At 48.3% G+C, this 24,420-nt stretch overlaps 3 protein-coding genes across 4 annotated transcripts in view; all 3 read right to left on the reverse strand.

Annotated features, from left to right (window-relative positions):
* Nucleotides 1-21,929, reverse strand: part of Cdpf1 (cysteine rich DPF motif domain containing 1) — a 28,699-nt gene extending 6,770 nt beyond the window's left edge. The window contains exons 1-2 of one of the 2 annotated variants that reach the window (XM_036207962.1): nucleotides 21,879-21,929; nucleotides 19,327-19,453 (exon numbers count right to left, since the gene is read on the reverse strand). The gene's annotated coding sequence lies outside the window, so the exon portion shown is untranslated. Of the gene's footprint in view, nucleotides 1-19,326; nucleotides 19,454-21,157; nucleotides 21,247-21,878 lie in introns of those variants that run through there. The other variant, XM_036207961.1, reaches the window with a different exon arrangement.
* Pkdrej (polycystin family receptor for egg jelly) lies at nucleotides 1,901-9,308 on the reverse strand. The gene has a single exon (XM_036207955.1). The coding sequence runs from the start codon at nucleotides 9,115-9,117 to the stop codon at nucleotides 2,707-2,709; it is 6,411 nt and encodes a 2,136-aa protein (XP_036063848.1). The 5' UTR covers nucleotides 9,118-9,308; the 3' UTR covers nucleotides 1,901-2,706.
* Nucleotides 21,930-22,440: 511 nt separating the features above from the next.
* LOC118597498 (tetratricopeptide repeat protein 38) overlaps nucleotides 22,441-24,420 on the reverse strand; it is a 30,884-nt gene continuing 28,904 nt past the window's right edge. The window contains exon 14 of the mRNA XM_036209113.1: nucleotides 22,441-24,150. Within this exon, the coding sequence (XP_036065006.1) occupies nucleotides 24,060-24,150 (91 nt within the window). The 3' untranslated portion in view covers nucleotides 22,441-24,059. The remainder of the gene's footprint in view (nucleotides 24,151-24,420) is intronic.

Consider the following 24,420-nt stretch of genomic DNA (forward strand, 5'->3'; position numbering starts at 1 on the left):
AAGGCAGGTTCACAGGCATGTCTGTTCACTTAACAAAACAATAGTAGCACTCTCCCCACCGGAGCCTACGACCACCAGCCACAAGTTTTTGCCCAGGTTTATGGAGCCAAACATGGGTTTCCTCCTGGGGAGCCTTAAATCCCATCAGAAAGTGTTGTCCACATCCATACCAGTTTACCACTTGTGCACCAGCAGACATACCTTGCCTGGCATGGTCATGTAATGGAATCCACAACCAAACAGGACTACTGGCAATAATTCCTCCTCAGCAATTTAGCTCCCCTTCAGCTTTAGCCCGATCACTCCGTGTCCTGCAGTATGTGAGTGTTTTCCTCTAATTTTAACATGCAACCGCCATTAGTGGAAATTGCCTTTCTGGTTTCTGGGACGTCAAGGATTTCTTTGGCTAGCAACTTGTAGAGCCATAACCTGCTCTATCGACCATCTTACCGCGCTGGGAATGTTTCTCTACCCGTGCGTGCAAGGTGCTTTCTTTACAGTTGTTTTATTGTTCTTCCAGATGTGTCTCCAAGGCACTCGATGGCTAGCAGGACATCATAGATGTAATAAAACCCTCTTACAGGGGTTGGGGATTTAGCTCAGTGGTAGAGAGCTTGCCTAGCAAGCACAAGGCCCTGGGTTTGGTCCTCAGCTCCAGGAAAACAAAACAACAACAACAACAACAAAACCCCTCTTACAGAAGATGGGCAGAATCTCTTGAGTACCTGCCATTCCAAGCAAGTACCAGTTGAGCTTGAGATTAAGCAGCAGAAGGAAGTCTATAACAAAGCCATTGGCAACGTACAGTACAACACAAAACAACTGAACTATTGAGTGCTCAGCCCCAATGGGACACCTGTATCGCTCCCACCCCCAACAAGGCTCAGCGAACATCTCAGAAGAGGGGTCAGGCGGATGGTGGTGGCGCAAGCCTTTAATCCCAGCACTCAGGAGACAGAAGCAGGCGGATCTCTGTGAGTTCGAGACTAGCCTGGTCTCCAAAGCGAGTTCCAAGAAAGGCACAAAGCTACACAGAGAAACCCTGTCTGGAAAAAAAAACAAAAAAAAAAAAAAAAAAAAAAGAAGAGGGGTCAGAGACAGCATAAGAGCAGAGGGACATTGTGAAAGCCTGTCTTTGGAGCATGACATTGCTTTTGGTCTCATGAGTTCACAGCAGGTCACCTGTACAAACCTACATAATAAGACCAAGCCAGTCAACATTCCAGCATGGATGGGGGAGGGACTCAGGTGGCACCACCTTATCTGAGCAGTTACTGGCCACTGACGGCTATTGGGGAAAGAGGAGTCATGTTTCTTTGGGGGGGGGGGTGGCCACTTATAGGTTGCTCATGATCCTAAACCCATCCAGAGTAGGCAGGATTCTGGAAGATGATGATGATGATGGTGATGGTGGTGGTGGTGGCGCCATGGAGGTTGGAAGATGAAGTGTTGGGTGAGTACAGAGGGAGTGGAAGGGATTGGTGGAGTGGATAGATTCAAGGTGTATTTTATCCTTGTATGCAGTTGACCTAGAACAAATTCTAAAATAAAGCTGAATATGGTAATACAAGCCTTTCATCCCAGCACCGGGGAAGCAGAGGCAGGCAGATCTCTGTGAGTTCCAATGTCACCCTGGTCTAAATAGTGAGTTCATGACAGCCAGTGCTATGTAGTGAGGTCCTGTCTCCAAAAAAAGTATAGAGTTCTGTCCAGGTGAGTCTTAAAAGTCACAGGATGCTGATGTGAGTCTAATGTGGCCATAGCCTCATTTATGTGTTTTCCTTTTCTGGCCCTTACCTTTGAAGGCAGCCACATAGATGCCTTGATCCCTTACACAGAAATCACTGCACAGGTCACAGAAGAAATCTCGAATTTAATTCATATAAAACTTAAAGTGGTGTCAGCATAAAGGCACATGCTTCTGAGTAACAATATAACAGCTGTTAGCCCTTGTTCTCCTTGAACAGGAAACCTCATTTCCTTACTCCTAAATCATCCACCAAGTCATAAATATAATAACCAAATGCCCAAGTCATCAGACACATACTGTTATATTCAGTACATAGAATGTCTACCATACTTCCACATGGACCTTTGTGCACCTTTGTTGGAAATGGTTGTGTCTCTTGGTCAGGGAATGTTACCAGGTGCACCAGAAATGCTTAGCCTGAGGGAATTAAGTGGGAAGCTTCAGATCCCTGTCCCCTGCTCTCATCTCTACATTCTCAAACTCTAAAGTCAGTCCTGGAACTCTCCTGCAGGACCCCTCTATCCCTGGCCTGCAGGAAAGCTGGAGGAGAGAGACTTCCCAGGCATGGTCTGCAAAGGAGACTCTCAGGAAGGCTGGCCAATTTGTTTCTGCTTAGAGGTGGCTGGCCTGAGGCTAAATCCACACCGGGACCTGGCCACCTCTTTCCCTTGAAGGTGGGTCTCAAAATCAGTGGCTGTCACTCCTCCACACTGCTGCAGGCTCCCAGGAAAGGAGTCACTGAATCCCATCCAGAGGCAATCCCACCTTGCCATCCTCTTCGCTCCCCAATATTCCCCTGTTCATATATTCTTATTCCCAGGAGCAGTGCCCAGAGTGGGGATACTTCAGAAGTGGAGACGTGCATGACTGAACCATCCAACATTCTCCAGACCCCTTAACAAACATACTTAATGTTTGGAGACACTCTTGCTTGTGGCCCTTCCAATCCTCACCAGTCAGACAACAAGGTAAACCATTTTCTTCCCATTGATGTTCCTGGTCTTCAGCCCCAGGAACCTGCGACTGTTCTTCTCTGGCTGCCCATACATCATGTCGACAAAGAATTCGGATTGGTCTTTGTTCCTAGATCGGGAGGTGAGAAAGTCAAACCCAGATCTTAGCTTATTACACAGATAGGTTATTGCCTCTGCCTCATCTGATGGCTCCTCATACACAGGCTGCTTCATCTCATCGTAGGCAGACAGAATCACTGCCTGAAACAAGTTGATGAAAATACAAATCATCACCAACATAAAAGATGACAGAAACAGGACCCCAAGAACCCTGTTGCTGGAAAATTCTGTGTTCTGAAAGGCTGACACGCAGTAGGAGAAGATGGTTTGGGTGGCGTGGATCATGTTGCTATAACTCCATTCATGCTGACCGAACACCAGGTACCCAAAAGCTACGTACATGAAGGAATACATAGATACCATCAAGGCCATGTGGCAGATGCCGGGAAGGGCAGCCATGATGGTCTTCTGAGCCAGGCGCACATTATAGAAGAATCTAGAATACCTGAGTGTCTTCAGGATAGTTAGAAATAGCAAGAAAGCCAAGATGATCCTCATGAGTTGGTCAACTCGAGAAACAGCATGGAAGGGGATGAAGGCTTCGGGGTCACTCAGGTAAAGCCGGACCATGCTGGTAGCCAGGAAGTGCTTCTGGAGGAAGAGCACTATCAGCAGAGTAAACATGCACTTCAGAGCCAAGTTGAGCAGGTTGTATACACTTCTTAAGTAGGAAGCTCTTTCTTGCGTGATGACATAGACCTCGTCCACAACATAGGCGCAGAAGAAGATGAGTATGGCTATGTACAGGTAGATTTCTGCCGAAGTTTCTCTGTTGAAATCAGCCAGTGAGAAGGAGTACACAGAGAGGCTGGAGTTGATGATACCTAAGGGAGAGACTTCAAATACAACTGAAATGCTACACATCAGACTGGCATCTGGATTCAGGGTGGTTAATTCCACAATCACTGCCCATGTCATCTCATCAAGCCAATTCTTCCCCTCGAGTTCCTTGAGCCTCAGTGTGGAATTAAACATCTGCTGTTCTGGAAAGAAATAGAATGTGTAGCCTCCAGATCCATAGGTGTTTAACACACCATAGGAATGATACACCCATTTCTTCCCGGGAGGCTTGTAAGTAAACCCATTGCTGCTTTGGTCTGTGGACCGCTTGCCAGCCTTATTCCAAACACTGGAATAGTGTTTCGTGTCTTCTGGGTCAATGCCAAACTGTGGGTGACAATGGATTTCTCCTGCAATGCTTCTCTGCACAAACTTCTTGGCCAACAGACACGTTTTGTTGCTAGGCTTGGCCCTCACTTGCCTCATGAGTGGAAGGCCAAGGATTTTGGATGAGCTGTCTGGAAGGAATGTTGGGTTCAGGTCATTGTGTAACAAAGGCAGGAGCACTCTGTTGAGCCATGTGTAGATATCTCCCAGCTTCATCACAGTGGCAAGATCCACGGAGAACTGATGGCGAATGAACTGGTTATAATAGAAGCTGTCATTATGGCGCAATGAGACAATGAGCAGTAGGAGAAGGGTCAGGAATATGAAGTGAGTCGCAAGGTAGCTCAGGAACAAAAGGGACCTCCTCTTGATCCTCTTCCTCCTCCTGAGTATTTGTATTTTGTCCTCGGTGATGGGCTGGTATATGCTCGAGCCTCGGAGGTAGTCCATGCCCTCATGGAGCTGCTGCACCTCCTCTGGCGACATCTTTGTCTCCTGCAGTCTGATTTCTGTGTAATGGTACTTGCTGGACCACGAGATGTTTTTGCAGTACTTGGGATTTTTTGTCCTGGTGCCTGACATCAATAGAATCTTGCCTGGTTGGACAAGGAACACAGACTGGCAGAAAGAGCAGAAAGATGCAAAGAGCCATTCTATTGACTTGTTATAGCCGTAAGTCAGGCCGTAAAACACAATAAAGAATGATGATATGCCAGAAGTGGTAAACACCAAAAACCAGGCTACATAAACACACCATCGGGGCAGGATAATCTGGGGCTTGTTTTTAACAGGCTCGGTAGTTTCCAGTTCGGTAGAGGAAGCTTTTGAAGAGGCATCTTCACTGCCTTCTATGTTGTTGTTACTGAAGTTCCTATTGGACTTTTGGGTGTCTGGGGCCATGCTGTCTGCTTCTTTATTCTTCTGGGAGGTTTTAGGGGCCCTCTTTGAAGATTTTGCAGAGGCGGACTTGGCAGCTTTGTTGGAGAGAGCCTCTATTTCATACTTATGCCATTTGTCCAATCGCTCTTTCCAGAAGAGACCTTCCTCTGACATCAGGGGGTGCTTCTGAGGTGCCACCTTGTCTGGATTCACTCGAGGTTTCTTCTGGGAATAGGTGAAGAAAAAGGTTATCAATAATTGCACGGGGATTGTGATTAAGACACTTTCGATTCCTATCATCATGGACCTGATGATACGCCCCTCTCTGGATTCAGTTTGCCCTTTTCTGTTCAGATTAAAAAACATGATATTACAAACGAGAGAGCTTAGCAACATGGCCAAGCAACAGGACAGTCTCTGGAGCCTGTTGAACGGTCTGGGGACGACATCGGTGAAAACAGAGAACCACATGTGGTTTTTCCCCAGCTTATGGCTCAGGTCAATCAGGAAGAAGTCTGTCCTTCTCAGAGGCTCATCCGGGTTGGTGACAGAAAATGTTGCATCCAAGGTGGTGTCCACAGAGAGCCACTTTCGGCACACAAACAGCCAAATTTGTCTGCTGAAGAGATTTTCTACTTTGATTCGACTTAGGTACCAGCTAGGCGCTTTCCCTTCATTGTCATGCCACACTCGGATGGAATGGATGTCCCCCAAGTCATTTTTTGTTGTCAGGAGGAACGTGTTGATGCTTCCTCGGTAAAGAGTTCTAAAATATGGATGGCTTAAACAGTGTACATCACTGGTACTCTCTGTTCCCATAAGCTGGATAAAGACATTGGCTCTGGTTCCAGACCCCAAGCGACTCCCAGTAAAGATGGTAACCAGGTAGCATATGTTATCAAAAGGATCGTTATCGGGCAGTACCACCACATGGTCCCGAAGATACTGGTCCATCACATCCCTGTGCAAGGCCCAGAAAGCCAGAATAACATACAGGATCATAATAAAGATCACAGCCAGGAAGGTGGCAGGGTTTTGGTTAAGGTTTCTAATGACCTTTAGCTGCAGATCCACGGGGTTAGGGACCACGATCACCTTAGCAGTCACAAAGTGGGTGTGCAAATGAAGGTAAGCCAGCCTGATAGAGGCCAGCTGCCGCCGGCTCCGCCCCACATTCCTGCAGACACAGTGTACTTTTCTCCATGTGGTCTTCTCGCCCAGCACACAGGTACCTTCTCGCCAGTCACTCTGAATCCCGTACATGTCCAGACAGTGAACCATGAAGAGAGCGATTCTCACTAGCTTGTTAGTGGGCTTAAAGACAAAGCGAGGTGCCTGCAGGACCATGGAAATGTTATACCTGAATGAATGGTGGCGCTCAGCTATGATTCGGAGCAGGGATGAGGGCAGACAAACCACACGGGCCTCCTTGATTGGACAGCTTGAGTCAAACCAGCCGCTCCACTTGACAATGGGAGGGATGTCATGAGGTACAAGGAAAGTGCCAACCAGATTGGTGGGGGTGACCTGACTGCCTGCATATATCAAGGCCTTGAACAACACCGTCACTTTTGTGACAATGTGGATCAGTACCTCTCCAGTTCCTCTGCTGTCCACCTCAAAGCTAATTCCACCTGTTGTTATCTTTGAGAACCCAGCACTGTCAATGCCTGGTCCCACCATAAGGTTAAAACTCGCAAAGGTCAAATCTTTTCTGACAACGTACACTTCTGCTACATCGGGTGTGATCTCTATGACACTACCGTTATCTGTGGCTCCTGTCACTCTGAATCCTACCACATCTGCAGAAATGTTTTCTGGGAAAGTTAACCAAGGAAAGGGGTCATCGGTGAACTCACAATACATCATCGAAACTGGAGCGTTTGAAGGCAGACTGGGAACCCTGCTTGCATTCAGTGTTGCATGCAGGCAGTTTGGGCAACGTGTCTCATTTCTGAAGACCTTAGCAACATGGGACTTTTCAGCTTTCTCCACATACATGTTGAAGTTGCTGGTCCTCATTACAGTGGTTTCGCTCCCTGGCACCTTGTTAGCCAGTATTGTGTCTGATAGGGCTTCGACCACATAGAAAGGATCATGGAACACGTAGTAGGGATTAATCAGCTTAAGAATGTTAGACAGACTGGCTAGGATGCCAGTGCCCACAATTTCAATGTGCCGGGAGTGAGAATATTTGTTCCTGTGTTGGTACACTTGCAGGGCTTGGTTTGCTTGCCACAGTCGTAATGTGGCGCCCTCTGAAACTGCTTGACTAGAGCCAGAGGCTTCCTGGGTTAATTTGGTAATCACCATCACCACCTGGCAGATCTCATCTAGGGTGCTGATGGCAGGCACAAAAGACTGATTGACAAGGTGTTCCAGGAGATGGGCTCTATCACTTTGGAGTTCCAACTCCCATTTTATATTATTCAAGACAGAAGCCACCACATATATTAAGTAGCTTGCGGGTAGCCAGTCCTGCTTTTGAAACAAAGTAGAGAGTGGTGACTTTGGTTCTGTGGTGAAATTGAACAGCTGTTGTAAAATGGTCTTTGAGGAGTCCCTGACAGTAGGCACCTGTACAGTGGCATGCAAAGTCACCTGAGAAAAGGTCCCTAGTGAGTCATAGACCTGAGCATACAGCTTCAAACTGTAGTGATTTGACATCACACCCACAGGAAGAAAAAAGGCGGGCGTTGTGGACTGTGTCCCTAAATACGCGATGGTCCCTAGTGTCTTCTCTTCTACTGAACTGATTTCGCCAATGCTGTCCATCTCAGCTACTATTATTTTATACACAAGGGGGAGGTTCTTATCCTTAAAGTCGCTACATTCAACAACAAATTTAGTAACCATTGAAATCCCTTTAACTGGATCGATCTTGCACTTGCCAACTTGAGGGCCATGGTTAACGAGAAAGGGATGTCTCAAATTCAAGGTTGTCCCACTCCAAGATAACAGATACAGAGAAACCCAAAACCCGTTTTCCAAAAAATTCCTGAAGGCGAATGCTTTTATAGATAAATAAGCCCCATTCCTCCCAGTGACAGCTTGCCCTGCCCAGTCAAATATCACTTCGTGGCCTGATCGAGACAAAATGGACCACCTATAGAGATCCTGGCTGGTACAACCTGTGCAATCCAGAAACAGAGAGAATCTGTCTGACACGACTAACGAGGGGCCACAATTTTCAATGCATGAAATGTGCGCCTTGGGTGGAAGTCCTCTGAGTACCTGTACAGTCTTATCAGAAAATGCGGTTCTGTTTTGTTTCCGGACTACCATTCTGAAGTAATACACACCGTTGCCCCTGAGAGTTTCTGGCGGAATGGTTAATACAGGGCCCACTGCCCAAGGCCAGTTCAATGTATCCTGCTCTGGGTGACAGACATCCTGGGTGGTCACTGCTATGTAGTTGCCACCATAGTATCTAGGATTTGTGGTACAGTACCAAAAAAAATGGAGTCCCGCCGTGGGGATGTCTGCCTCTGGGTCAGAGGACATGGTTCCGTTCAGAATTAGTTCATCGGAGAAATTCACAATCATGTTGGTGGCGCTGGGAAGAAGAACCGCCTTCAGGGGACGTTTTTTAACCCAAATGTAGATAATATCCGAGTCTGTCAGCGGAGGCAAGGTGGGATCCCACCTGATGATGGACAGCGTGAAGTTAAACACATACACCCCGTAAGGCAGGGCTGATTTGGGGATGTGGATGGAGGAAAACTTCATCACCCGCACACGTGGCAGGTGCACAGGTTGGTTCCAGTCAGGTGTGTCGTTCACAGAGGCCACCACAAAGTACAGCCAGCTCTTGCGAATGACCATGGCTTCAGGGCAGTCCCAAGACATGGTGACGTTGAGGGTGACTTCCTCTTTCCTGCTCAGGATAAGGGGAGCGTGCTTGCTTTTCCTGTTGATCTTCACCGGCTGCATGGCACAGGGGGCCCTCTGGCAGGACACCGTTGCCTTGGAGGCTGCAGGGTCCGAGGAGTTGGCTTTCAGGAGGACGCGTGCAGCTGCGCCCGAGGGACACCTACGGGGCAGCGTAGGGCGGGCGCCGCGCGGGGCGGTGCGCGGGGACAGGCCACCGGTGCCACCGCCCCGGACGCTGCTCTCCGCGCCCTGCCCCAGCCCCGGGGCTCCCTTGAGCATGCCCGGCCGTCCGCGAGGGCCAGGGGATGGCCGCAGGCGACCCAGACCTAGGCCCAGGCCCAGGCCCAGGAGAAGCAGCACGGGGCCCGGCCACATGGCTCCCCCCCAGGAGCTGCGGGGCCGCGGGGGCGCAACGGCCGTGACGCTGGGCTGGGCCGCCCGCGAGCGCACCGGGAGGGGCTGGGCGCGCAGCCGGCCGCGGGGGCAGCTCCGCCGCTCTGGAATAAGACGGTCCACCAAGCGTCTGGGACTCGACACCACAAGGCAGTGAGTTTCCAGGGGCAGTGGATGCTCAGGAACTGTGGGTTTTCAAGACAGTGGATTTCCAGGGCTTAGTGAGTTTCAGGGACAGTGGGTCCCCAGGGGCGATGGGTCCCAAAGGGCAGTGGGTTCCCAGGAACAGTGGGGTCTCAAGACCATCAAAGGTCTCAGGACCAAGGAGAACCACAGAACAACTGCGGAGCCGTGGGAAGTCACAGAGCAGTGTGTTTCCAGGGGAAGAGGATCTCGGGGAGTCTCAGGACCAAGGAGGATCACAGGGCACTGGGGCGTTAAGGACAGTGGCATTTCCAGAAAGGCAGAGGCATAGGTCACTATGAGCTGGGCAGCAGCCTGGCCCAAGACCGCTTCCTGCTGCCTCTTTTCTTCTCACACTGGTGTAGGCTCCAGGATCAGGGCTTGCTAAATGAGGTTAATCCCCGCTCCCCACCCCCACCTCTTTTCTTTTTAAAACTGAACACACCAAAAAAAAAAAAAAAAAGCTTCTTAGCAGAAATTCCGCTCCCACGGGAAAACCAGTTCCAAAATACTGTAATCAGAAGGGCCTTGCCAGCGCCTCAGCCTACTCTGGGGGACATTTGACACCTGCTTTTGTTTTGATTTGTTTCTTTCCTCCACTTTTAAATGTATTGTTTATTCACTTGTTTGCTTGTTTGTTTTAGACAGCGTCTTCCCAAGAACCAACTGGCGATCCTCCTGCCTCAGCCTCCTCAGTGCTAGGATCACAGGAGTTTACCATCAAACCTAGCTAAAAATAACTATGTGATTTAGGAGGGGGAAGGTTATTGGCGATAAAACTTAGGGTCTCCAGGAATGGTAGTTAAGGGCTGTATTCCTCCTTCCTTCCTCCCTTCCTTCTTTCCTTCCTTCCTTCCTTCCTTCCTTCCTTCCTCCCTTCCTTCCTCCTCCTCCCCACTCCCCCTCCTTCCCCTCCCCCACTCCTTCACCTCTTCCTTCTCCTCCTCCAAATAAAACCAGTGCTTGGGCCTTGCAGTAAGTAGCATTTGTTCCAGCTGCATTGTTACAACTCTGTCATCCCTCTCCTCTAGGAACTCAAGGCCTTTCTGCTACTGGACTTGACAACATCGTTTCCTCTGCCTGGAATGTTCTCTTTGTGTTATCTAGTGGCTGCTCCTTATTGGGCTTCTGATCTCAGCTCAGCATTGTTGTTTGGAGCAATTATTCTGGCCAAAAGAACCATGCCATCTGTGATTGCTAATCTTTGTTGTCAACTTGACTCATGTGGGAGAGGGAAGCTCAACTGAGGAATAGCTTCCATCAGACTGCTCTATGGGGCATTTTCTCCATTGCTAATGGATGTAGTAAAGGGCCCAGCACTGTACTTGGGCAGACAGGCCAGGAAGGAACACTCCTCTGTGGTCTTTGCCCGAGTTCCTGCTCTGACTTTCCTCAGTGATGGACTGGGATGTGGGAGTGTCAACCAAATAACCTGCCTCTGTCCTGGTGTTTATCACAGCAACAGAAGTGTCTCCAATGTTCTTCTCCTGCTGTGAAGCTCCTTGACCAAGGCGACTTGGAGAAAAGCACTTACTGGGGGCTTCCTGTTTCAAAGAGTCCATGGCCACCATGGCGGGAAGCATTGCAGCAGGAAGTCAAGCATGGTGCTGGAGCAGTAGCTGAGAGATTATATCTGAACCATGAGCATGAGGCAGAGAGAGAGTTAACTGGGAATGGAATGGGCTTCTGAAACCTCAAAGCTCACCCTCCAGTGACACACCTCTTCCAACAAGGCCACACTCCCTAATCCTTCCCAAACAGTTCTACCAACTGGGAACCAAGTATTCAAATAGATGCGCCTATGGCGGCCATCCTCATTCAACAACCACACCTAAGCACTCATTGACTATGTCAGCAGACTGTCTTGTTCCACTGCACTGAAGATCTGAAAGGACACTTCCTTGATAGGAGCCAAGTCTTCTATTAAATGTAAACTTGAGCTAGAGAGATGGCTCAGCAGTTAAAAGCACTAGCTGTTCTTCCAGAGGACCCAGGTTTGATTCCCAGCACCCACATGGCAGCTAGCAGTTGTCTATAATTCTAGTTCCTGGGGGTCTAAAACTCCTCTTCTGGACTCTACACAAGGCATGCTATATACTAGGTATACACATTTACACTCAGGTGAAACCATCACACACATAAAGTTACTCAGCAGGCCACAATCTGGATTTTGTTCTGTTTGGAGACAGGGTCTCACTGTGTAGCCCATGCTAGCCTAAACTTGTCATCTCCTGCCTGAGCCTCCCTCATGCTGGGATCACAGGCAGAAGCCACTACGTCTGACTTTTTCACTTTTCCCTTCCCTGTTTCTTCTCCTTCCTCCTCCTCTTCCTTCTGCTGTGTTTATTGTTTTTGTTTTGTTTTGAGGTAGGGATTGCAGCTTTAGTTATCCTGGAACTCTTGGCCCTGAACTCAGAGATCCACCTTCTTCTGCCTCCCCTATTTCTGCTGAACTTTCCATTAGTAAATGTAAATGACAAATGGGGGGCCGAGACCAGCCAGCTATGAGCCAACAGAGCGTCTGGTGGGGCCACTGCCTGACCTCCACAGGCCAAGCAAGGAGAAAGACTCCCACGCTGACCATCTGTCAAACCTTACTGCTCCATGCTCAGGGCTTCCTTTGCTCTCTGGAGACTGAAAGGTTCCACCCACCCCACCAGGGACAACCCTTCCCAATGCTTTCCTTCTGTTGCTGATTCTATTTATTTATTTATTTATTTATTTATTTATTTATTTATTTATTTATTTACAATGCCTTTCTTCTGTTGCTGATTCTATTTATTTATTTATTTATTTATTTATTTATTTATTTATTTATTTATTTATTAGACAGGATCTTACTGTGTAGTCCTGGCTCATCTGGAATTTGCTTTGTAGACAAGGCTGGCCTTGAACTCAGATATGCTTGCCCCTGGCTCCTGAGTGTTATGAACCTGTTCCTGTAAGTTGTACTCTGAGCTCCAGGTGTGTCATGGTGCACGTACACCACAGGTAATAAAAATTTTTCAAAATTCTTTTGATTTAGAGATTTCTGTTTATATTTGTATGTGGAGGTGGGGACTGAATCCAGGGCCTCAAATATTAGGAAAGGAGTCTGCCACTGAGCTACAGTCCAAGCTTTAAGATGTGCTTTAAATGGGAAAAGACAATACAGAATTTTTTTTTTTTTTTTTGGTTTTGGTTTTGGTTTTTCAAGACAGTTTCTCTGTGTTGTCCTGGCTGTCCTGGAACTCACTCTGCAGACCAGGCTGGTCTTGAACTCACAGAGATCTATTGGTGAAATTATAAAGGTCACTCCAACGTAGTTAAAAGGTAGATTTATTTTGTGGGGCAACTTACAAGTGAAGGGATAGGTCCAGGAACTAAGAGAGCCCGAGCATCCAGATCTTGGGTCTTCAGGTTCCTCTTTTGGCCGCTCCTTATAGGCATGACAGTTACCGAAGCCTCAATGGGGGCTGGAACTTCAAGATCAAAGCTGGAATGGCTACCCACTACAGAGATCTACCTGATTCTTCCTCTATAGTGTTGGAATTAAAGGCATGAACCACCATCATCTGGCCATTTTGTTAAATATTGTCTCACTGTGTGGTCATGGGAGGCCCATAACTCATTTTGTAATGTAGTAGGACAGGCCCATAGGAGAACGTAGCTGCCAGTTTGGGCCCCGCAAAATCTGAAAAGGAGAATGTTACTGTCAGTTTGGGTCCTGCCAAATCTGTCAGAGAGGAGGCAGCTGTCATGAAGTCATGTGCTGCCACCCCCTCCGCTCCACCACCACCACTGGCAGCTACCCCTCCACTGCAGTATTCTTGCGGCAATTTACCCCAATACCAGCCTGCCTCAGGAGGTGGCTACTCTCCCAGGGTGACAGGTGTCTTGCAACACTCACAGCCTGTGCCACAGTCAGTCCGTAGGCCCATAGAAGCGTTCCTAGTCAATAAGGGCCCAAATGCCGATGCCCGGCCCTGGATTCCCACACTCATAGCTGATCTCCCCATTATCTGGAATGCAGCCAATGAGTCAGACTCAGATTTCCCCCACTTACAACTGGTCTTGCTCAATGGTCGATGCAGTTACAAACATATTTCCATTGGTACCATTTGCTTAAAGCTGTGTTGGAGCCTGCAGTCTTTCTCAGTTGGAGATTAGTCTATGATGATTCTGTGATGATCAGGCAGAATCCCAGGCCTGGACAAATATCTTGCTTAACGTCCCAGTGACCTATGATATGCTCACAGGGCATGGGGAATATGTCCACCCTGTGCACCAGGCACAGACAGTTTTGAATGCCTATTTTCAACAAGTCTGAGACCTGGCCCTCAAGGCCCTACAAGCCTGGCCTAAAAGCACTAGGTGTCTCTACCAAGGAACATGCCCCTGCCCCTGGTGAGATGGAGAGATCCTATCTCCTTCCAATGGCAACCCGTGGAAGAGGGTATGCTTGTGTTTTTCCTCAAGAGTGCCACTGTGCCAATATGAGTCCCAGGAAGAGATGTGTGCTTGGCCATAGATCAGCCTGCTTCCACCAAGGAGAAAATCACCCAGGATGGGTGATGTATATACTCCCCTTTGTTGCTCTCGTTGCCCCTCTAAAGGCTGGAGACTTGTGGAGCCTTGATTTTCCTCATTTTGTAATGACACATTTGAAATGAGGAACATTAGTTTATCAGGCCTGGAGCTAGCTAAATACATTAAGGGCCCATGGTCAGCTAAGTTTCTATATTATCCATTACAGCTAACACATGACATTTTCCAATTAAATCACACAAGAGCACAGGTTATGGCCTTTGACTCTTTATTTTTTAAAGGTTTGGCATGATATAAAGAGACTGTTTGATCCCTCCTGGATTTCACTTATTTGACTGGCAGGCTGGTACTTTTGATCTTCTCCTTTTTAAGTGTCTCCTACAGCACATCCAATAAAAACAGGTGGCCAATAAGATGACGCTATAGGTGTTAATGGCTCTTAGACATCCAACTCATAGCCCTCCACAGGAGGTTATGCGTGCCTGGCTTTCTGAAATTCAAAAGGCTACTGCCTGACATTCCCCACCCAGGGTGACTCCCCAGGGATGGACTCTCTTCGAGGGCTGGCAATCAAAGAAGGGTAAGAGCTTGTTTGGCAAGCCATCCTAAGACAGGCACAGTCCTGCTGCTGAGCAACCCCCCCCCCCCAAAGAACTCCAACTCCCACTGAGTTGTAATAAAATAAAAGGGTGGATATGTAGTAGGACAGGCCAAAAGGGTGAAGGAAATCGGCTCAGATCAATTGCCAAGGCATGCAATTAACATACTCCTTACCAGCCAACCTGGAGTCTGCCTGAGGGCTTAGCAACAGGAGCTGTCAGAGTTCCTAGTGGCTGTCAGAGTTCCTGATCATGTGGAGTCTGCCTGAGAGCCTAGCAACAGTCACTGTCAGAGTTCCTGATTAATGTCAGAGTTTCTGATTATGCCAGCCAATGAGGGACGGGAGGAGGGTATATAAGGCCTTCCCTGTTATTGAATAAATGAGTTTGTTATTTGCATTCAATGAACTCCTGGTGTTTGTGTCTTTGATGCTGTGCCTTCTTACCCCCTCACCAGAGGGAGCCGGTAGAATCCAAGCAACAATGTAAAACAAGCTGGTCTTGACAAAACAGGGCAGGACACTCTTAGTGGCTGGAGCAGACAATGGCTTGAGTCAGGAGGACTAAGGGACGAGAACGTGAGAGCCAGAGAACTGGAGAAAAGTCACACACACAAAGAACTCTGGAAAATTCTGTGGAATCTCAATAGGCAGCTATACAGCAGCAGCACACCGTGCAGGGTGAGAAGCCTGAGGTCAAGAGAAGCAACTGTTGTGGAATATTAGTTGAAGGTGTGTTACTGTGCCTATCTAATACACCTGATTGGTCTAATAAAGAGCTAAATGGCCGGTAGCTAGGCAGGAGAGAGACATAGGCAGGGCTGCCAGGCAGAGAGAAGAAATAGAAGAATGTGGGAGGAGGGGCAAGGAAAAGAGGAGAGGAGAACGCCAGGGGCCAGCTACACAGTGACACAGCCAGACAGAGTAAACTAAGAAAAAGATAAGTGGTTGGGGATTTAGCTCAGTGGTAGAGCACTTGCCTAGCAAGCGCAAGGCCCTGGGTTCAGTCCTCAGCTCTGAAAAAAAGAAAAGATAAAGATATACAGAAATAGAGAAAGGTTGAAAACCCAGAAGCAAAAGGTAGATGGGATAACTTTTTTAAGATGGGATAATTTAAGTTAAGAAAAGCTGGATAGAAATAAGCCAAGCTAATGCAAAGCATTCATAAAAAAGAATTAAGTCTCTACATGTGTGTTTATTGAAGAGATGGGTGGCAGGCCCCCAAAGAGAAAAGAGTTTATATAAAAAAAAAAAAAACCTACAAGAAATTAGTGGGGAACAAGGGCTGGGAAAGCCCATTCCACCCAGCTTGAGTGAATGGAACAAACTAACAGGATGCTTAGAAGAAAGCTACCTGGGCAAACCCCACACCAGTGACGGGGCTAGGCCATTCCAGACAACACCCTTCTAGACCATCAGTCAGAGGTGAAAAAGGCCAGCATGGAGCAGGCTGGTCTGCACATTCACTGGTTGCCAAGCTCAGCCCCTTAAGGAAAACACAATCCAGATGGTTACAAACAAGGACCCACAGAAGTAGAACCACCAATACCATCCCAACAGACCCACAAAGCTCTAACCACCCAGGCGACAAATTAAAAGCCACAGCTCCAGACGTAATGACACTGAAGACAACAGGGAGCAAGAAGCAACCCAGGAGTGATGTCGACCCTCAAGAAGATGGACACACCAAGTGGGCAGCTGGGCTCACCACAAGAAGAATGGACACACCAAGTGGGCAGCTGTGGCTCACCACAAGAAGAATGGACACACCAAGTGGGCAGTTATGTCTCACCACAAGAAGAATGGACACACCAAGTGGGCAGGACAGTACGCCTTGGACAGAATGTCAGAGCTCAGTGAAAACAGCGCCAGCTACACTGGTTACCTCCCCAAATCTTAAAAACCACCAAACGTATCTAGGACTTACCAACAGAAAACTGGGGGACTTTAAATGGGTTTGGAGGGGTAGACGCAGCCTCTGGCTTGCGGTTCAGATTCGAGTCCCGCCGTTTTACACTGCCAGTTTTATTCAACTGAGACGATGCCAGGGTGTCAGGGTCCAGTCTCGGTCCTCTCTGTTCTGGAGTCTGGGGTGGTTGGCTGACCGGATTCAGGAAGGAGGCCTTGGGCTGCTCTGCCATTGTCTGGGCAGCATTAGCCCTTCTGGCTTGTCTGAAAGACCCCCTGGCAGGGGCTGTTGGCGGAGCCTGGTGCAGAGTGGCGGGGCCTATTTTGCCCGGTTTGCTGGTGTTGGGCAGAGGCCGAGAGCTGCTAGCGGGAATGTTTGAATGACACTTTAACACACCACACACACACACACACACACACACACACAAGGTTTGACACCTCTAGACTATCTACTTAACATCAGACACTGACATGGGGATGCCTGCCAGGGAAGAACCTCAGCAGTTGCAGGGGTCTGAAGGACAGGCTACCTGGAAGGCACAGTAACGACTCAGAGACAATGTTTGTACAAGCTGACAGGTCACTTCGGGCTTCTGCAGTTGCTAAGTAGCTTCTGCTACAGCTTCTGCATTTACCCTGGTAACCTCAGACTTTTATTACCATAAGCAAGGGGAAACAAAAAAGGGGGGGGGGGAGGAATCACCCAATACAAAATATTCTCATGATTCCAAAGGTTATTCTTAAAAAATCACCAATACATTCTTCATCATCTTTAATTAAACACAGGAACTATCCCAGACTTATCACCAAAGCAAGCACAATCTATTTTTATTATTAATGATTATCCAATCTTCTGAGCACTTGACTTACAAGCTAGCAGCATGCAATTTTGCAAAAAAAGGTAAAAATGAGAACAGTGGTCAATGTACCAGACAGTCATTTCCCTCTCACACAGCCTGCTCTGACCTCAAGACCCCCACAGCCACCTAAGTTCCTCCTCGGCCCTCTGCAAACACCAAGCCCTGTGACTGGTGGGCTACAATGATCTCAGATAAGAAGTCTGTCCCTGCAAGTCAGCAACTTCTGTCCTTCTTATCCCAACAATTCCAAGGAAGACCTGATCCAATTCTCAGAGCTTCCAGGAGAGGAAGCTCACCTTTCCTGGCAGCTCTTTTCAATCTAGGAACCCAGTGAAACTTGCAGCAGTCACACCAGCCACTGCCACATTGTCTCCACACTCCTTCAGGAGGAGTAAAAAATATCTGGATTAAAGTTGCCATCTCCCTATCTTGGTGCAGGCCACCATTTTCCTCCTATTCTATGTTCCCACACTTCCAGTTTGTCACCCAAGCTACATGTTACTCCATCCACAGTCTTCAGCCAATACCCTTTAGGGTCTCAAGTTTTACACAATGCCCTTGGAATATCCTCAGAAACTGAATTATTCATCATGGCCAATTTAAGTCCAGTGTGTTGATACACATCATACCATGTGCTATAGTTGACCACACATTCAGTACAGTTTATTCAAGCCTGAAAAGCTTCCCCAGGCTTCATTCAGGTTCTCTCCCATGACCTGCATAACTGCCTTGACCCCAGCCTGGGTGAACATCTCTGTATAATTTCCTGTGAAATTTATTTCATTCCTTTCCTGTATCACAGAAATCACCATTGATCTAGGACCACAGAATATGAAGATCAGATAGAAGAAAAAGACTAGCATTATAAAAAGTAATTCTATGGGGGAGAACATGACATGTGCATGCCATAAAGCATGACCTTGGGACACGTAGGCATTTCTGCCTTGGCCCTCTAGAGGCATGCTAAGCAGAAGATACAGAAGGGAATGCACGGTGGGTTGATGATCCACAATCTCGGGTCCCTCATCTCCAATCACTGCTGGCAGCATGTCAGGCATCTTATATGCCATCCCTGGCAGATGCCCATTAAGTGACCATCAAAGTCAGGACCAGCAGGACACCTAACCTGAGCTGAGTGCTGTCCAATGCTCAGCAGTTACTAAAATGTGTGTGTCCATTCACAAGGTTAAGCTCTCCTTTCTTCACTTCCTTGCTGAGCATACAAAGTGGACAGTCTAGTCACATGTCCTGCGCCACCCTCACGGTAGACGGGAACTCAAGGTGGGAAAATTTAGGACTAGGTTTGGAAACAGAGCAGGGTGTGTGGATAGTAAGGGTAACATCTGCTCAACTAGGAATGGACCCACTGTGTGAGTTAACACAGTGAAGGCTCAAAGTGAAACTTTAGGGAATAATGCTGTAGCCACGTGCATACTGTGTGTTGGCCCCACCAAGGCCCTTCCCACAATCTCCAGAATCTGACCCTATGACTCTACCATATACAACACATGGGGCCAAAGTCCTGTAGCCGCAAGATCCACCCCACAACAACTGGGCAGTAGCAGGTACTTTCCTGATCATGGGCTCATGGCCACAGAGGGGCCCAGGAACACTCCCAGACTCAGAGGAACTTTGCAAGGTCAATAATATCATTTGATTTAAAGGTAAGGAAACAGACTTCTGTTAACCACTGAGTAGCAGTCAGGACTCTAGATCAGGCTGATTCTAGAGCTCAGACTTCTCACATCTGTTCTCACATCTCACCATGCTGGCTACAATGGACATGGCCAGACTCCACAGGCAAACTCCAGAGACACATGCATTCCCTGGCCCCTATACCACTTCACCACTAGATGGCAGCCTTGTCTCGGCAGGCTGAACCCAAGGGCACATGCCAGATGACCCAGGCTGGGCAGGCCTGTTTTAGCACCTGTGGTCCAATGATGTGGATTTATGAGTTGTGTGCCTCCAACCAAAACCACTACCTCCTTACTGAAGGAAGTATTCAGGGGCAGAGGAACAATGAGTCTCTTCCTGCCTAGCCCTCAGCCCTGAGCTATAATTCCATACCACATATGGTGCCCCAGGGTTCGCCTGACTAGTTGACCTGCTCACCTTTGCTTCCTGCTGGAGACACACAGGCACCAGACATGATACTTGAAGCAGACCCTGAGGCAGAGGATGTCCTTGTGAGACTGCCAGTACAGCCTGGTGGTTTTAACAAGGTCTTCTTCAGGCCCAACTGAGAGAAAAGTTGAAAAAAAAAAAAAATCAGCAAGGATTTTGTTACCTCCATACACACACTTAACTCTGCAAAGGTAGGATTTAAAATAATCTTTAGAGACTAGAGAGATGGCTCAGCAGGAAATAGCACTTGTTGCTGTAGCAGAGGACCTGGGTTCCATTCTCAGCACCCTCATGGTGGATCACAACCATCTATCACTCCAGTTTCAGGGGATCTGAGCCCCTCTTCTGACCTCTTTGGGTCCTGGGAACACACATGGTACATAAACATACACTCAGGCAAAACACTCATGCACATAAAATAAAATTTAAAAGTCTTTAAAAATACATATATAATCTTCAGTAACAATTACCTTTACAGAAGAGTTAAGTAGCACAGTTATCCCTCCGTCTCCGAGGAGCACAGCTTTGAGGACCCTGTGGATGCTAGCCTACAAGGGTCCTCCAAATGTAATAGTGTGATAGTTGCCTGGCACCTACACAGACCCACCCAGACTTTAAATCACCTCAGGATGACTCTAATGTTGATGTAAGTCTGGGGAAGCCATGCACTCTCTCAGACAACACTGACCAGGAAAAGCAGTGTGTGCAGTACAGAGGAACTTCCCTTGAACAGTTTCAATCTGACTGGATGAATCCACAGAGGAGGAGCCTATGGACCTGGAAGGGTGACTGTGTCTAGAACATGATGTCAAACCTCTGCTAAGGAATGAGCAGGAGAGCTAGCAGCCATCAAGACTGGGGGGTTCAACCTAGACCCCAAACCAGATGCTGTAGGCGTAGCTTTTGGCGACTCTAACAAATGTTTTGTTTTTTGTTTTTTTTTTTGAGACAGCATTTCTTTGTGTAATTTTGTTGCCTGTCCTGGTTCTCACTCTTTAGACCAGGCTGGCCTCAAACTCACAGAGATCCACCTGGCTCTGTCTCCCGAGTGCTGGGATTAGAGGTATGCACCACCACTGCTCGGCATGATTTCTAATAGGTAGCTCAGAGACCAGAAAGGTGACAACCTCTATGTGAGCTCAGACTATAAAACACAAGACCTCAAGTCTCCCTTAGAGGTTATGAGGGATCAGTGAAAACCAGTTACTGGGAACCAAGTGCTAGCTAGACTCTTATCAACCCTCACAGCCCAAGTGACAAGGCCAGTTCACAGTGAACACTGTCAGGCCTCTCTTTTTGCAACCTAGCCACCTCTTGTGGATTGTTTCCAACTTTCCTTAACTGGTGTGTGTGCACACATGCACAGGAAGACCGGAGGACAACTCCACTTTTATTTAGTTTGGATACAGGGTGTCACTGAGTAGCCCTAGTTGGCCTAGAACCCACTATACAGATCAGCTGCAGAGAACCACCTGCTTCTGCCTCCAAGTGCTTAGGATTAAAGGCATGCAACACTGCCAGGCCCAGACACCTTTTTCTTTTAAGGACAGGGTCTCTCGCTGGCCTGGCACTCACCAAGTAGGCTAGGCTGGCTGACCAGCAATTAAGTCCAATGTATCCAACTGTCTCTGTCTCCCCAGGGCTGAGATTACAAGTGCACACCACCACACGAGGCTTTTAAATGCGAGTCCTAGGATCTAACTTATGTCCACGCAAGCACTCATCAAATGAACTATCACCCCACCAACCTAATCTAATCAAAATACACAAAACTGGCACCTTGTTCCCATGCAGGAAAAGTGGGCAGCCCTGCATTCACCTTGTTAGGAACGGGGAGGGATCGCTTGCCTTCGTCTGGCGACCTAGTAACGGATTCCTGACTCTGAGCTGCAGAGAGGTCTGGCAGCCTGTCCTCGGACTCTGCGGCGCGAGGCCCGGTCCCCCACTCTCTTATACACCCCTGACCACACATTATCCCCAGCTTTTCACTTAAACCTAGCTGGTATCCCACCACGTGTTAAAACGCGGCGCCGGCCCTCGCCGGCCGCTGATTGGCCGGTTTGTACAGGGAGATGCTCTCGGTGCACCTTGGGAATTGTAGTCAGAGTGCTGATGTGAGAAACCAATGCGCACTCACAGGGACTTCACGCCACCGTTTGGGTCTGCTCGGCGCCCGAAACTCCTACCGGAAGTTCCCGTAAGTCTCCTCCCTCCACACACCGGGAGTGCATTTGCGTTCCGGCTGTGGTTATGCTAAGCAACCGGGCCGAGGGGGTGAGGGTGGGATATGGAGGATGGTCAGGCAGCTAGGAAGGAGTTCGTCCGACCTCTACTCTCTTCAGTGCCTGTATTAGCATCCCTGATTTCTCTTGCTTCCGGGCACTCTCTCTGCAGCCTGAGGCCTCGCTCCTGTACTAAGATGTGCTGGCCCTCTCTGCTCCTCCCACCCCCACCCACAACCTTAGATCCTCTGATCTTGGGCTCCCTGTTTCATTAAAGTGGAAAAAGGTGACAATGACAGAGCCAGCCACAGCACTTACGAGCAGTATCAGGAATCTTTGGATAGCAATTAACAGAAAGCTGGCTTCAAGGTCATCTGCTCAAGGAAGTCTAGGGGTGGCCTGGACAGAGAGGCGCAAGGACACTATCAAGTTTGGTTGTCTCCTCTGCAGGTTTTGCTTACCAGTAGGCAAGCTGGCTCTGTTGGGCCCAAATTTTCCCACCCACCAGGGACGGTGACCAGTTCCATGTGACCTGCACTATATTTGGAACTGTAAGGGCCAGACTCTCCTGACTCATACACAATAAGAAAGGTAGAACCACGGTGGCAAGTGACCCATGGTTCAAGCCCCACTCCTTCTGTTAGGTCCCAGCATCTGCAAGTTCACCAACACTTCTCTTTGTATCATATCAATTCATAGTAGAGGATCAGTAAAGTATACCCATAAATTTATAATTCACCATTTACATTTCCTCTAGGCTTTTAAAATATACTTTTATTCCATTTTTCTTGATGTGAATATGTACAGGTATGCGGGTCCTACAGTGGCCAGAAGAGGGTGTCAGATCCCCAGAGGCTGGAGTTACAGGCAGTTGTGAGCTGCCACATGGGTGCTGGGAACTGAACTCTTGTCCTCTAGAAGAGCAGCAATTGCTTTTCACCATGAAGCCTTCTCTTTACACAAGACACACACACACACACACACACACACACACACACACACACACACACACTTTCTCTTTAAATCAGTGACTGTCCTTGGTAGATTCATTCCCTCCTTTATTAAAGCCTATACACTAGTTTTTACAGGCAGCTATTCAGTGGAAGCCATTGAGTAGCTGGGGGATACAGAGCTTACACTTCCTGACCAGAGAGAAATCAGAGCAGAAAGTGGTGTAATAGGTGCTGAGGGCTGTCAGGCAAAGAGAAGGCTTTGTCGCCAGCCCACAGCCAGGGTGAAAGGCTTCTGAAAGAGGGAGGGAGGCTTCTGCTTCCTGGGTAAATCATTATTAATTGAAATCAGGTAATAAAAATAACATGAGGAGCCTCCTCCCTTGGCACCTGTCCCAGACTCCTGGGTAGAGAGACAGTACCACTTAAAATCCTACAGCAATTATACATTTTCTTGACTTGCTGCCCACTCCATTGAAAATTGAAGGAGTAACACATCTCCCAAGGACCCAACCCAAACCTGGCACCTAGGAGATAGACACTCGCAGGTGCCCATTGGAGTGAGTAGTCATAGCAAAGAATTAAATTATTTAAATGCCCAGAATTTTTCCAGGCCTGGGCAGACTGAGCAAAGCTTGGGGGGTTTGGAGACCTCAGTGTCCCCAGGGAGACCTGCCCATCAGTCCATATTGAGTGGGAACTGAAGGGACCTGAGGAACATCTTTGCATTTGCACCTGCCCTTCTGGAGGACAGCATCAAGCCTGCACCAGCCCCTCCAGGAGGATGTCCCTGTCACAGCAGCAGCAGGAGATGGGTTGAAGTCTTGTGGCAGCCATGTCAGGGTTCTGGTTATTTGCCACAGCAGAGCAGCTCTGGGCTCAGGTCTCAGACCTACTCATGCTAGCAGAATCAGAGGTCTGCCAAGGAAGCCACACCCCTCAAGATTCACTTCCATGTGCAGTTTAAGAGAAGCTCCAGTTGGCACCCCCAAATCCCCCCAGGGAGACAGAAGCCATCCTCGCCCTCATCTTTGGGGATGCTGGCAAGTGCAGCAGTCTGGGGCTGACAACCAAAGCCAATGAAGCAGAGTCCCCTCCCCCACTCAAAAGGAAAATCTTCTGCTAGCTGGGACCCCAGGCAGCTCAGTGCCATCCTCCCCAAGGAAATGTGACAGCAGGACCTGAGTAGAATGTAAGAAAAAGTAATGAAAAGCTTTCGCTAGTACCAGGTATATGTGGGAGGCATTTCTGCACCTCTCACCTGAGCTGGCCACAGCTCTGCTCTGCCTGCCAGCCTCAGAACAAGAAAATAAAAAGTCTAAGGCATTTGCAAATAATAGCACTGCTTGGGTTCCAGAGGCTTACAAATGCATGTTGGCCCTGAGAGGAATTCTGAATATCATTCAAAGTAATTTGTGCCCCATATTTCTACCAAACTACTGATTTGGAGGATTCTGCTCAGGACTGAACCTTATCCTCTATTTCCTAACCCTAACCCAACCATATAAGTCAACCTAATGCCAGGAGGTCAAGGACTTGGCCTGGGTCACTACATAAGATGGACAGTAGCTGCCTTGCGGATGAGCCTCTCAGTCAGGGGTGAGTTGGGTTTCAAGGCATCACGCTCCAACAGAAGGCTCCTGTGGAAACACACAGAGTTTTTGTTATAGAACATTCTAGACAAAGTGGGAGCATGACTGGCAGGAACAAATGGATACAGTCAGCTGGGGAGAAAACACTAGAGATAAGGACTCCAGTGTGGGACTATCACTGAGGCTTTGCCTGTTGTGGGGAAGCCATGGCTGAAGTCCTCATAGACAGGCTCCTGTCACAGTCTAAGGCTGAGGACCAGAGGGACAGGTGACATGGTGTCTGGCAGGAAGCCACATGTGAGACTGGTCCAGGAAAAG

Source organism: Onychomys torridus, chromosome 16 (genome assembly GCF_903995425.1).
Source record: "Onychomys torridus chromosome 16, mOncTor1.1, whole genome shotgun sequence".
In the NCBI taxonomy this organism is placed as follows: Eukaryota; Metazoa; Chordata; class Mammalia; order Rodentia; family Cricetidae; genus Onychomys; species Onychomys torridus.

Excerpts from the sequence above, each read along its gene's own strand:
- Pkdrej (XM_036207955.1), bottom strand. The coding sequence starts at position 9,117 with ATGTGGCCGGGCCCCGTGCTGCTTCTCCTGGGCCTGGGCCTGGGCCTA.